At 39.6% G+C, this 15153-nt stretch overlaps 1 protein-coding gene across 3 annotated transcripts in view; it reads right to left on the bottom strand.

Annotated features, from left to right (window-relative positions):
• The window catches only part of TMEM39A (transmembrane protein 39A), a 29526-nt gene extending 15234 nt beyond the window's left edge, over positions 1-14292 (bottom strand). For 2 of the 3 annotated variants that reach the window (XR_002891289.3, XM_028493386.2), the window contains exons 1-4: positions 13999-14291; positions 12679-12865; positions 4658-4880; positions 62-145 (exon numbers count right to left, since the gene is read on the bottom strand). Coding sequence is in view for 2 of the 3 variants with exons in the window: in XM_028493386.2 (XP_028349187.1) it covers positions 62-145; positions 4658-4880; positions 12679-12791 (420 nt within the window). In the remaining variant the exon portion in view is untranslated. Of the gene's footprint in view, positions 1-61; positions 146-4657; positions 4881-12678; positions 12866-13998 lie in introns of all 3 variants that reach the window. The other variant, XM_007106242.4, reaches the window with a different exon arrangement.
• Positions 14293-15153: the final 861 nt, after the last annotated feature.

Genomic DNA, 15153 nt, shown 5'->3' with positions numbered 1-15153 from the left:
CATTTTCAACCTCTAACTAGCTCTAGCTACAAGTGATAGAATACAGTGAGTGAGCTGTTACCTCTGAGATGAGGGCCCATACAAGCCTCCTCGCAAGCATCACTGTGATGAATGCTGCCAGGTGGTAATCAATGAGATGAAAATTCTATAAGAGAAACAAATAACTGTATCAGAAAGAAATATGTGTATCCAGTTGGAACTACTACATGAAGAGGTTTGCCCCCTCAAAAGATTGTCCTATATCATCTTTCACTTACAGACCACAGGAATTTGAGGGACCTTGAAGAGACTACCTACCTTCTACTTCTTTCATGACAAATTGCTTTAACTTTTCAAACACTATTTTAAACTATCTGGAATGTAACCTTCTCTTTTTTTGCAAGTTTTCTGTATTAGAAGGAAAAGATTACAGTTTTGGGTTAACAAGTGATAACCTGCAGAATTATGGCAAGAATAATTATCTAAAATGCCATATTTATAATGAGTGTCAAATTTAAATTCCCAGGCTTCAAGAGTTACTGTTGTTGTTCTCTCTTTATGAAAGCTTATATTAATCTAATTGGGCATCTACTAATCTAAACTCCCTACTCACTGATACAGCAATACATTCAGTCTTTCTCCTTAACTTGATTTAAAAACATGTCTTATATTTGATCTCTTTTTCCTATAAAATGATAGCATTACCTAGATGCTATGTATGGTTCCTTCTAGTTCTAAGTCTGTATATATAACTGTGATAATAAACAAAATGAAAAGTCATTAGCAACAAAAAAAGTTGGGATGTATTTTCATTTTGATGGTCAAAAGGTCTGTAAGTTTCCACAGTCCTCCTTCCAGAATTTCTCAACTTATTCAATAAATATGAACTAGACACCCACAGCATGCCACGTAGTCTTCTAGATACTGAGGATACAATGATGAAGAATGATAGACAAGATTCCTGCTCTCCTGGATCTTACTTTTTACTGCAGTGTGAGAGAGAAAGGGGATGGCAGAGATTACTAGTTGTTTCTTCTGCCATCACAAAATTTAACTGGACACTGACTCCTAGCTGACTAAAGGTTCATTTCTCAGCCTCCCTTGGAATAACTACTTGCGGCTAAGGGATATGAGGGAAAGTCATGTGTGTGACTTCCAAGCCATGCCCTTAAAGGAAAGAGCTGTCTCTTTTTCCCTTCCTCCTTCCTGCCAGCTGCACGTGATGACAGGAGTTGGAGCCTTTGGACCATGGTGTCTGAAAGAACATTGGGGGTGGCAGAGCAACAGATACGAAGAGTTGCCACACTGGCCTTATATCACCTACCTACTTTTTATACAATAGAGAAATAAGCATCTGTTCTGTTTTAGACACCCTGTTACAGCAGTTAAACCCACAACTTTAATAAAGTTGCTTAAGGGGGGAGGGCAATGACAATAAACAAACTAACAAGCAAAAGCATTTCAAATAGTTATGCTGCTGATAAGAAATAAAACAATAATGACTGGGAAAGGAAGTGCAGAACCAATTTAAATTGGTGCTGAGAAAGTGGCACTTGGGCTGACAGCTGAATGACAAAAAAGCACAAGCCATGACAAGATCTGGGGGCAGAGAGCTCCAGGCAGAGGAAAAAGTAATCACACAGGCTCTAAGGCAGGGAAATATATGCCTGGTATGTCTGAATATCGGCAAGAAGGCTGGAATGAGGTAATGAGCAATAAAAGATTGAGTTTATATATTTTTTCCTATGGGGAAGTCATAAGAGTGTTTTAGGCAAAGGGTGCCATGATTCTATTTGTATTTTAAAATTATCATGCTGATTGCTGTGTGGAAAATACATTGTATTGGGGAAAGATCAGTTAAGAAGCTATTGCTTTCAATTCAAATGAGAAAACATGATCGATTGAACAGGGTCAGTAGCGATGGGTCAACAGGGTCAACAGCGATGGGTCAACAGGGTCAACAGTAGCGATGGGAGTGGCCAGATTTGGGATACCTTTTAAAGGTAAAGCAGTCAGAGTATCAAGAGAGTGGCTTACCATTCCTCAGACCATTTCCTTTTCCCTGTCTCTCTTTAAGTGTTTGGATTCTAACAATTATTTATCCCCTCTTAGTTTTGAGACTCCTCCCTGCTCATCCTACTCCTCCAAAATAATGGAAGCAAATACACTACACCCCCTAGCTAATGTCTGAGGGGGTCTTACATATTACCAATCCATCTAAGACATTTTTTATATCGAAAAATTTAAGTGCCTAATGTACCTCATTGTTAAGCAAATTTTGTTATATTCTAAATCACTGAAAACTAGTAATCTACTTATGATTAACTCTTTATAAACCAGAATATTTGATTAATCAAAGCGTTCCACTCCTGAATATTCTGAATAACTTACTACACCACTTTTAGCTTTTATGTTTCTTAGGGTTAAGACTCACTCAGCTAATTATTTGATAGCTAGAATGAAACTTTACATATTCAGGTGCACACATTTTCTTTTTGATAATTATTAAGATCTTGAAAATGAAAAAGAAAAACCATATATATAAATCTGACAAATTTCTGAGTCAGGCATGCCTAACAGAAGAAAACTTAAAAGAGACAAACCACTAGTTAAGACATAAGTCCCTTGGCGACCATCCCAGTCAAGCTGCCACCTGCCATGCTTGAATACCTTCAGTGGTGGGAAGCAAATAGGTCTGTAGCGGCCCATTCATCTTTAACAGCTCACTGATGCAGGCCCTCAGATTCATGGGCTAAAATCTTATTTGCTATTCCACATATGTTACTCTTAGCTCCACAATTAAATTTTAAGCTTTGAGTGATCAAGGATTATGTGTGGCAGATAAGTTAGCCAGACCACATGATAACCTCCTTTAAGTGTGCCTTCTTCTACTGTAGAGACTGGAAAGCTAAAAACTACATTTCTGAACTTTCCTGTAACTAAAGTTACTAGATTTGATTTAATGTCTTTTGATTTAATGCCAATCACATAAAGTGAGTAAAGTGGGGAGAGGGGCAGGGTAAAAGGCACCCATTTTTGGTGGTATGAGTCAGGCAAAGGAAGCGTAATTCTGGAGTCAGCAGCCATAGCAGCACTGGCTCCCTCCATTTCAAGGCAACATTTATAAGGGACTTTCACAAGAACTCCTGTCAGAAATGGCTGACTGGGAAAAGAGCTCTTTGATTACCTTTAAAATTCAGTAAGTGAGAAGTTTCCATGGGATGTCAAAGTGAAAACAGTATAACAGAACTAACCAACGGTACTCATGGAGTAAACACAGAATAAACACAGGAAGTAAAACATAGTAAAACATAGCAGATAGGTCTGAATTTGAGTGTTCACTTTGTCACATGTGATTTTAAGCCAGTTTCATAACTTCTAGGTCTTATATTTCTCACTTATAAAATGGGAGTCTTAGAGTAGTACCTACCTGTTTTTAAAAAGAATAAATGAGATGATACTTGCAAATAACATAGTAAATATTTTAGCAAGTATTTGCCAATGTCACTGTTAAGATACTGAGGTATTTACTTATAAAACTATACAGCTGGAAGAAGCCTTAAAGATCATCTAATCCAACCTCATTTTACAATACCATGGCCAAAGAAGGATTTAAAATAAAAATGTTTATTCCCTTCTCATACTATCTTGAATATTTTGGTCCACATTTCCTTTCTATGTTCACCAGGCCAGGGAGGTTTTCTAATCATTTGTAAGTGTCAGACACATACAATTTCCCCAGGACAATAATCTTCTTTCTCCTAGAGCATATATCCATTATCCATCCAAATCTGCCCTTGCTGACCACTTACCTACTAGGTCACCTGACTATCCTGAACTGTTATTTTATATACCCATCTGTGGAGAACCCTCTGTGCATCAAGATTACCACAGCACACTAAATAACTGGAAAGAGTTATAACTGCTGATGTACTTCAGCAGAGATGGCTAGTTCTTATCTCATTTTATTTTGGTAACAGAACCCAATTTTACTCAGGGTAACAATGAACCCAGCTAAGGTACTATATTGTCCAACCTCCCTTACAGTTAGGAGTGGGTACATGTGAAAATGACATGAGCCTGGCCTATAAGAAATTCTCCTTTAGGCTTCCCTACATTCTTTCCCCTTTCTGGAGAACAGGAACAGACCACAGCCACCTTGGAGGCCACATGCTAGAAGATGGCAGAGTCTCCATCGGCCTGGGTCTCCTGCCAATGGAAGTGTGCTACTCTTGCCAACTAGGACAACTTCCTCAGACTGTTACATGTTTGAGGCATTATACAATTTGTGGTTTATTTGTTACAGAAGCTATCATTATCCTCATATAGCCATCAAAAGGGTAAAGTTCCTGGAATATAATCATACTTGCACCTTAAACTTTCAACAAATTTAACATGGTGTAGAGAAAGCTAAATATCAAAACCCTTCTGTGATATGGTTACAATAAATTACTTAAATGTTTTCTGCATTTTCATTTATATTTTTACTACTTCTGGTTATGGACCAAAGCCAGATATTTAACAATCTTATGACATTATATTCTGAAGGTAATCTGTGCTTTAATATAAAAACATTTTATTCCAAGAAAAATTAAGAAAAATAATTTCTACACATAAGTTTTCCTACTAGTTTCTTGACTAAGCAACAGGAAGAACTTAAAGGCCTGTTAAGACTTACCAATGAAGTACAAGAGGCAGGATGATTATAAGGATACCACCACACTGTTTTATAGATGTTGATGTACTGAATGAACAGAGCAACCAGCAAGTAGATGAAAAAGAGAAATTCAAAGAGCAGGCTCCCATCCACAGGCAAATCAGGAATTTGGCAATGACGAACAGGACCTGGGGTGATTAAGGCTGTGATAGGTGGGACCGGAAGGCCAATAGCACTACCATTCCTGAAAAGAGAAAATTATGGTTAATTCAAATGGTGATACCTTTCAGTGTCAAAGAGCACAAAGGGGTTCTGCTTCCTTTTTCACCTATACTTTAACTGTTGGCCTTCCTCAAGACTCTATTCTGGGACCTTTTGCTCATCTCTTTTCCCTCTGTACACTCTCTCTCCGTAATGTAATACATGGTCACGGCTTCCATTATCTCTTACATGCTGAAAACTAAAATTTCTCTCCAAAAAGCTCACTGCTGCATTTTAGATCCATGATATCAAGTTGTCTACTGGACATCTCTGTGGTTCTCCTCCTACAATCCTGACCCTAGTCCACAGCCCACCCAGTTAGCTGCCCAAATCAGAAACCTGGGAGTCATATTAGGAATTTTCTTCTCTAAATCATATATACTCCACTTTATAAATCTTTTTCCAAACTGCACTCTCCTCTCTAAACCCACTGCCTAAGTTCAAGGAGTTACCATTTTTCACCTGAACTACTGAGGTAATCCCTCTAACTTCAACTCTACTTTGACCAAATCCTCCAACCTGCCTTTAAAGATCTTTCTAAAGTGAAACTGATAGTGTACTCTCTTGCCTAAAACTCTTTAGTAGCTCTCCACTAACAGCATAATATCCAAAAATGTTTAGTCTGTCCTATGAGGCCCTCTGCTTAACAGACTACTCTCATCTCTTATCACTCCTCCACATGCACCCTATATACTACCCATGCTATTTGCTATCTGTGAATATACATGCTATTCCTTTGTATACACCATTCTTTTTACCAGCAATGCCCTCCAAAATCACCTTCCTTAAAGCTTCACATACACATTTGCAGACAAAATTCTTCAAGACTTTTAAAATGATCAAACATATCCTCTAAAAGCTTACTCTGACTCACTCAATCAAAACTGATTCATCTCTCCTCTGTGCCACCATTATACCTAAACTCTGCCTTTATTGCACTTTTCATACTGTTATACAGTTTTTTTCATACTGTTGTATAATTTTTTTGTATACATCTTTTTGTCTATCAGATCATAATCTTAAGGACAGAGACAGTACTTTTCCTAGTTCACTGCAAATACATACCTTTAGGTTGAGGAGACAGCAGACCAATACAGTCATGAAAAAGAGGGAGATCTCTTAAAACACAAATTAAAATGTAGAGATATTAATCCCTATCTTCTTCTTGTTCTTTCTTCTAAGCTCTTTTGTAAGTCACAAATAGCTGGGCTATCTAAAATGATAAGATGAGGGACTTCCCTGGTGGTCGAGTGGTAAAGACTCCACACTGCCAATGCAGGGGGACCGGGTTCAATACCTAGTCAGGGAACTAGAACCCGCATGACGCACCTAAAAGATCCTGCATGCTGCAACTAAAGATCCCGCACGCAGCAACGAAGATACTGTGTGCCGCAACTAAGACCCGGAGCAGCCAAATAAATAAATAAATAAAATGATAAGATGAGGGTAAGGAATAAAATTTCCCATTGTTTATATGCCTGTGAATAGAGATCTAAGGGTCTACTATTGCTAACAGAACACGGAAAAGAGGCTTAGTTTAGTTATTTCCAAAGAAGATTCTAGAGAAGGAACAATATTAGTGCTACCATTCTACTCTAAAATGTTCAAATATAGAATTCCACCATTAGTATGTGACATTTACAGTACTTTAAGTGACTCATGGGAATATGAACTCTGCTCATTCTGAACAGTTAAGAATACCATGGCAGAAACTCAGAAGAGCTAGAAGGGAAGAACAGGGATGGGGGGAGGGTCAGAAAAAATTATTACAATTTCTTCCCCTCATTCTCAAGAGTACACTCCAATAGAACAAGCTTACCAAGGAGTAGGTTGTGATCTACCAGTAGGCCTCAAAACCTTACTTGCTCAATCATAAACCAATCATTAATACACCACTATCCTCTGATCTGTTCTGGGAGATGGGCCACAGCACTGCATAACTCCAGGAGGTATTTTTCCACACAGAATACAACATGAAAGGTGCCCTCTGGAGTTGTTTGAGTTGGTGGACTTGGAGAGAATTAATGCCAGCAGCCATTCTATTCCCTCACTCCATTTAATCATAAAATATGGAAACAAAAAATTCTGATGAGGAGCCTCTACTCTAGAATAAACTAAACATTCTCTAGAACAAATAAAATTTCTTATTCCTCTTCAGTCAAAAGTACATGCTAAAATATCTGTTATGATTTAAAGGTTTTTATAGAATTTTCCTAAGTAAGGAAGACTAATTCTGCTGTTAATAAAGTTAATAACTCTCTGGGCTTCAAGAAAAATATTCAAAACAAAGTACAAAAGAGCTATATTTGTGGAACTACCATATGATCCAGCAATCCCACTCCTGGGCATATATCCAGACAAAACCATAATCTGAAAGGATACATGCATCCCAATGTTCACTGCAGCAGTGTTTACAACAGCCAAGACATGGAAGCAACCTAAACATCCACTGACAGATGAATGAATAGAAAAGATGTGGTACATATATACAATGGAATATTACTCAGCCATAAAAAAGAATGAAATAATGCCATTTGCAGCAACGTGGATGGACCTAGAGATTGTCATACTAAGCGAAGTAAGTCAGACTCAGAAAGACAAATATCATATGATATAGCTTATATGTGGAATCTAAAAAAAGGTACAAATGAACTTATTTACAAAACAGAAATAGAGTCACAAATGTAGAAAACAAACTTATGGTTACTGGGGGAAAGGAGGTAGAGAGATAAATTGGGAGATTGGGATTGACATATACACTATACTATATATAAAATAGATAACTAATAAGGACCTACTGTACAACACAGGGAACTCTACTCAATACTCTGTAATGACCTATATGGGAAAAGAGTGGATATATGTGTATGTATAACTGACTCACTTTGCTGTGCAGCAGAAACTAACACAACATTGTAAATCAACTGTCCTCCAATAAAAATTAAAAAAAAAAAAAAAAAAAAAAAGGATGCCCTCAATCCTCCTCCCCCATATTTGGAAAAACGCTGCTCTTCTGTACGCCCAATAAATTCTGTCCCTAGTTCCCTTATCACACTTATCATTCATACAGTATTGAAATATTCTCTCCCCTGGTAGACAGTAAGCCACATGTAATCAGAAATCAAGATGTTAGGGAACTACTGACCAAAACAACTCACCTTGGCCAGACACAATAACTGCTTGCATGAGTTATCTTGTAACAGGAGATCTCAATAAGGAACATGGTGCTGCTGCTGAAAACTAACTGGGAGAATTCGGGAGGGGCCAAAAGGAGGGAGGAGATGCCAGCCCATAATATGTCCCGCAAACCTCCCAGAAACCCTCATGCTAGAATCCATCTTGGCTGAGAGATGCGTGTGTCACCAGGAAGTACCGAGTCAGACCAAATATGGCACAAGCAAGATGACTGGCCAGAGACAACCCAGAAAGCTAACTAACCTCATTACCATAAAACCTGAGACCGCGAGCCAAGTGGCAGAGCAGTTCTCCTGGGTTCTCTTAACCTGCTGCTCTCTCTGTCCGGGTGCTCCTTCCAAATAAAGTCTTTTGCTTTGTCAGTTAAAAAAAAAAAATTCTGTTATTTGTGACAGGCTATACAGCCTTGGCTATTATACTTCAAGCCAAAAGACAAAGAGACAAACATCAAATATAGTGATCCAGAGAATCAGTTGGAAAGAGGAAAGTATCCCTACACGTTAAAAGTTTGAGAGGAGATATGATCAAAGATCTTAAAACCAAAAAATGAAAAAAAAAGAGCTAAAATAAATAGACTTGGTCAATACATCTCAGAAAATTAATTACGGAGGTATCATTTAAGAAAAATTAAAAGTACTGTTCCTAGGGCTTCCCTGGTGGCACAGTGGTTAAGAATCCGCTTGCCAATGCAGGAGACATGGGTTCGATCCCTGGTCCGGGAAGATCCCACATGCCGCAGAGCAACTAAGCCCGTGTGCCACAACTACTGAGCCCGCGCTCTAGAGCCTGCAAGCCACAACTACCGAGCCTATGTGCCACAACTACTGAAGCTCCGCACCTAGAGCCCCCATGCTCTGCAACAAAAGAAGCCACCACGATGAGAAGCCTGCGCACCGCAACGAAGAGTAGCCCCCATTCGCCGCAACTAGAGAAAGCCTGCGTGCAGCAACAAAGATCCAACACAAACAAAAATAAAATAAATTTTTTTTAGAAAGTATTGTTCCTCTGAAAGAATATAGATTCAAGAAGAGCAAAGTGACACAAATGTTTGAGATACAATGTGGGAGAGTTCCAGTCCCAGATTTCCCACTAACCAGTTGTGGTTTTTGAGAAGGTAACTTTATATCCCTGAGCCTCAGGTTTCTTCATCTATAATACAAGGGTTAGAAAAGATTCTCTTCAAAGAACTCTTCTCAATGCTATCACTGAATATTCTCTTTCAAACTGTGCTGCAGGTCCCCAAGACCATGCCTAAGCCTGATGATTCGCTAGGAGGACTCACAGGACTGTGCATATAGTCATGTTCACGGCTACGATGTATAACAGCAAAAGAATACAAATCAAAACTAGCAGATGGAAAAGGTACCAGGCAAAGTCCGGAGGAAACCAGGTGCAAACTTCCAAGAGTCCTTTCTCAGTGGAGTCATATAGGATGCACTTAACTCCTTCAGCAACTAGTTATGACAACATGTGTGAAGTGCTGTCTACCAGGGAGGTTCATTAGAGTCTGAGCAGGCAAGGTTTTTTACTGGAGACTAGCCACGTAAATACTCTTTACCTAGCACTACCAAAATTCCAGACTCCCAAAAGGAAAGCAGGTGTTCAGCATAACAATCCTTAGAAAGGACTGCATACAAGGCTGGCATCTAGGAACTTGACTGGTAAACAGTCCCCTCCACTGATACAAAAGCTTCCCTAAATAATAAGAGTGGCTCACTATGCTTAAACTATTTGTGCAAACAATATGAATTACGGTGAACCCTGCTTTGTCCTTGTATGCAGGAAAGAGTTAACATAGCAGACCTAAGACTGGCTTTTACGGAGCTAGCAAGCAGCAAATTTTAGGTAAGCAAACGGATAAAGCAAGAAAAATTTAAAGGAATAAAAAAGAACTAAAAGGGATAGAGAAAGCAGTGATCATTTGGACATGCTCAGGTGATATTATTAACTAAGCATACAAGAACAAAACAAAGAAAAAAATCACTCTTAGTCCTTCTCAAATAAGATTCTCCCTCAACTAAAAGCTCTCTAAAAACTCAGCAGTTCACAGTATATCCTCCTTCTTTAGAAGGCAATCATCTAAGCACATAGTCCCAAGAACAAATCCCTGTTCCCCACAGGTAGAAAGCAGGACAGGACGGATTTCAATTCTGATTGTGTCACCAAACTACCTCTTTGACATTTTCAAGTTTAACTTCAAACAGGTCACAAACACCTAACAAACAGGGGCAAATGCTCTCTTCTTCTGCTGATTTCTGTCTTGCAGACTCAAGTATAACATCCAAAATTACATCACACTTAAGCAATTGTTTATTTCTCTCTTCAATACTCTACAGACACTCCAGAAATGAGTTCTCTGCATCTGGACATTGTTTTTCTTTATACACATCCTTCCTAAAACTATATTCTAGGCTATCTAACACTGGTTTCATCCACACTTTTTATACCCTTTCCCCAGGTCTTGTAAAACAACCTATTATTCTAGGCTGCTTCTTTCCCATCAAGAAACAAATATAGAACTGTCTGTCTTCTTCCAAAATAACCCCTCTAGGTAAAAATGTCACAAAATAATCCCTCATAATAGCTTTAGTGACTTTTCAAAACATGAGCAACTATTATTTTTCACTTTATTCTAATCTGTTGAAAAATAAGTCCTTCTCCCCACCAACCCAATTAATCACTAAAGAAATATATGTTAAAGGAGGAAAGTTGATGGAGAATGGTAGATCAAGGCAACCATAACTAGAACCTGGAAAGCCAGGATAGAAGAGCTACAAGGAAGACAGATCACATGCTCAGAGCTAAACTCATTTAAGAGCAGAGGTATTTTCTAAATGTTCTTGGTTCTTCCCAGTATTCTACCTGCAGACTGCAAGTACATGCAGAACCATCTGAGAATGTGCTTTCCAGCTCTTTTTAAATAGCAGAACAGTTCATAGTCCCTCCCCCAAAAGGTATTTTACATGGTATCCTAATATTTAAAATACACAGGAGAAAAAGTTAGTCTCATTAAGAGAGGACTGGGAAACCCGAAGCCTAGACTACTAGGCCTGAATGACTTTTTCTCCCTTCTGTGTGCTCCTACAACAGCCCAAAACACTGAGGAGGGTTCCATGGGACGGTATGAGAATCGAATCTAATCTAAGAATCTAGGGAAATCCTCAAAGTCAAAGTAAATGAACAAAGTCAAAGTAACTACTGGAGTTAATACAGAGGCAGAGTCAGAATATTTTAGCTAGCTAGAATCTTAGCTAGGCACAGCTATGATTTTCTACTGCAATTTGAAAGTACTGAATCACTAAACTGATGGTCAGTATATATTAGTAAAATTAAAGCATGAACTTCAAATATGAAACTTCCTTCATCTCAGTATCTATGTTGGATAGTACCTTTCCTCAAGAGCATTTTCACAGTCTCATTTTTTCATTTTTCTTTATTTAAAAAAATAAAACAACACATGTTATTTGTAGAAATTTTGGAAAATTCAGAGTAAAGTTTTTAAAAGTTACTGCAATTTACTACTTCATTTATTTCCAAGCAGAAAGTATTACTATTTTTAAAATGAGGAAATCCAAAGAACAGGAGAGTAAAAATATTAATTACTCTAGGATAAATTATAAGTACTCTGTATACATATGTAAATATAAAATTTGGATTGAAAATTAGTATAATGAGAATCAGAGCCTGGAAAGTCCCTTCAAACTGGAATTTCAGGGAGAGCCCCACTGAAATGACAAGATCAGAACTGATTCTGAAGACTGAGTAGAGCTTGAGGTGGAAGGTCAGAAAGAAAGAAGGGCAGGCCAGAAAGAGAAAGTGCACAAATAACATCAGGAGGGCCTGAAAAGACAAGAGTAGTACTGACTGCTAGCTGTGAAAATTAGAATCCAGGCCAGAGAAAACTCTATTCAGGGAGGAAGCAGAAAAAGAAAAATTATCTTGACCAAAACAATCCAGTAAAAGCCATCTCTTTCTACTGCTACATGATCGAACCTCCTGATGAAATGAGTTATCCTGGATAATTTTAGAAATAATTCATTCTAACTTTTGAAAATTAGGAATAGAGATAAATTTCCATTAAGAAAATCAAATTCTTTATTCTCGTACAACATGACACAAATCTTAAGATGTTTAGGCTACAGCTGATAGTTTATTCATTTCATTTTGAACAAAATAATTTTTAAGACCCTTGATAGAATATGACAATTTTAGAATCTCATGTTAACTGTCAATTTTAATTTGCCCTGCCCAAAAAAGAATGCTAGTAAGTAGTTAAACCATCACATTCATCTTGAACTGTACTTCATTTCTCCCTTCTTTTAATAGCTGAAAAAAAAGGTGATGACTAGAATTTGGATTATCAGCCATAAGTATGAATCATCCTGTTTTCACTTTGTGGGCATCACAACTTTCTATCTCCAAAGTATTCTGAAATACTTCGTTTTCAATCTTTAGGGTCAGGATTTCTACTTCAGTGTCAGAAAACAATCTTGATAAGCAAATATCTGAATAACATGGTGACTTGTGTATTAGTCTTACTGATCATAGGATATTAAAAATTACGCAAAGTCTTATTTCTTCTTTACCTGTTTCTCAGGCCTGTTCCATTGCCACAGCCCCCACCAACCAAAGTCTGCAAAGAAGGTAAAGCTGAACGGCTTAGCTGCTGCCGACTAGGGCCCCTCCTTCCACCGGGCATGTCCAGGAACCAGTCTGCTTCCAGTGCCACCTGTAGCTGCAACCCAGGTTAACGGTTGTCAGCCTGTTTCAACACTGAGCAAAAAGAGACATTTAAATATCAGTTTACTATTTTTAAAGTAGGCAGTGTAACAAAACAACCAGAAAAACTGAGTGAGCAGACCTTGTAAAACCAGATTGTCAAACAAATGCTCCCAATGTCTATTACCTAGTTTATTCTAATGAAAGGACTACTCAGTCTCCAATGGGTCAGAAGCCTAAGTTCTAATCTAAGCTCTGTTTGAAAGATATTACAATCAGGTAGAAATTTACAAGAAACACTGAATATATACATTTCCAGTTCAAAAGTAGTATTTCACAGTAACACTTGAAAGGCAGAAGAATCAGCACTGTCCAAAATGTTAGCTTTTGTTATCAAGGGAATCTAGATTCTGAGATCAGTTGGGTCACTTATTATCTGACTTGGAGGCATTTAACCTCTGAGTTTGTTTCCTCATCAGAAAAAAAAGCGTTCCTTGTCCTACAGAGGTGGTTGTCAGGACTGACAACGATGCGTGAAAGTACATCAGAAGGTCTTTTAACGCTTTAAAAGTAAAACTGTTCAAGTGGTATCTCCATATGTTAGAGTGAAAATACTGGAAAGAGCTCAAATGGATGGCCACTCAAGAAAAACTGATGTAAAATTATTTAGAAATTACTGAAACTGCAGGATTAAAAGACAAGTAATACATAAAGACCATCACTGAAAAGAAACTGTTTTTATCAATCTATGGTAAAATCACGGCTCCGCCAATATGTATACCAAAAATCTGTTTCCTAAACAATACAACTTAAAAACTGAAGAATGACACCGTGGAAAAACCCTGGTTTTCAAAACGTTACAGCAGATATCCTCTGTTCCCTATTCCTAACAGCTTTCGGCTGCAGATTAACAAACGCCAGGTGAGACAAAGCATTCAAACCATTGGATGTAGGGGCAGCTGGTCCTTGCTCAATTAACCAGCAAAGGGAAAGAAAAGTGTGGAGCAAAAAAAATGGCACGGAAGAGGGCGAGAGGATGGGGTGGGGGAAGGTGGGCGGCGAGACGACCACAAACTTCAATAGACTGGCCCCTAAGAGGGGATGACAAAGCGGCCCTCGCCGCGCAACCTGGAGGGCCGAAGCAGGCCAGGGACAATCGGACAGCGCGGCAGCTCGGTAATACTCACGCATGGAGGAGACCAGGCCAGTGGGGAGGGATCCCTGGGAGGAGGCGGCTTTACAGGCTGGACCCCAGGCAAGAGAACTCCCTGCCCAGGTTGAGGCGCTCCAAACCAGTTGCTTGCCCGCGGGCCGTCCCCTCCCGGAGAGTCGAGAAAAGGTGTCCAGGCTTCGCGCTGCCAGACCCAGACACCGAGTCAGTGCCAGTCAGAGCCAGAACTAAAGCTAGAGGCAGAGCCCAGCCCCGTCAGCACTCATCCTCAGCCTCCATTACCGCGGAGCTGAGCAGACGTGGCAGCGCACAGTGGTGACGTCAGCTCCGCGACGGCCTACGGCCCCAGCAGCGAACAGGGCCCCGGAACTACACGAGAGCCAGGGAGTGAGCACAGCACCGCGTACTGCGTGCACCTGCGCAGTGGAACTCGCCTTCTCCTCTGGTGTCCCGGTCCCGCCTTCCCCACTAACACTAACCAACGTATTTCCTCCCTGGGCTTCAGTCACCGAGCTCCAACGACGTGCGGACAACCATGTTAGGGCTCATTCCTGTTATCTCATGGACTCCAAGAAACAACCGTGTTCAAGTTATCAACCCCTTTTTTACAGAAGGGGGAGGTTGGGAGGCATCACCTGAGCTCAAGTCACTGCTAGGTAAAGGAGACCGAGCCGCGAAGTCGTGCTTCAGCAACAAATCTTACGCTTATTTTATGTTAAGAAAAGGACTAGGTAGATGGTGGAGTTACAAAAGTGAATACCCCAAAGAGCTCACAGTCTAGTAGAAGAAACAAGACACCAGGAAAACAGGGTAATTACAATTTATTACAATAAATATAACATTAAAAGCATGCCCAAGGGGACTCCTCTGGTGGCACAGTGGTTAAGAATCCACCTGCCAATGCACGAGACAAGGGTTCAATCCCTGGTCCGGGAAGATCCCACATGCCGCGGAGCAACTAAGCCTGTGTGCCACAACTGCTGAGCCCGTGTGCCACAACTAATGAAGGCTGTGCACCTAGAGCCCATGCTCCCCAACAAGAGAAGCCACCCCAATGAGATGCCTGTGCACCCCAAGAAGAGTAGCCCCAGCTCGTGGCAACTAGAGGAAGTCCGCGCGCAGCAACGAAGACGCAACGCAGCCAAAAATAAATAAAAATTTTTTTTTTTTA

The sequence above is a fragment of the Physeter macrocephalus genome, chromosome 1, assembly GCF_002837175.3.
Source record: "Physeter macrocephalus isolate SW-GA chromosome 1, ASM283717v5, whole genome shotgun sequence".
NCBI classification, from domain to species: Eukaryota; Metazoa; Chordata; class Mammalia; order Artiodactyla; family Physeteridae; genus Physeter; species Physeter macrocephalus.
The sequence above is the reverse complement of the archived record's forward strand: the minus strand, read 5'-3'. Positions and strand labels throughout refer to the sequence as shown.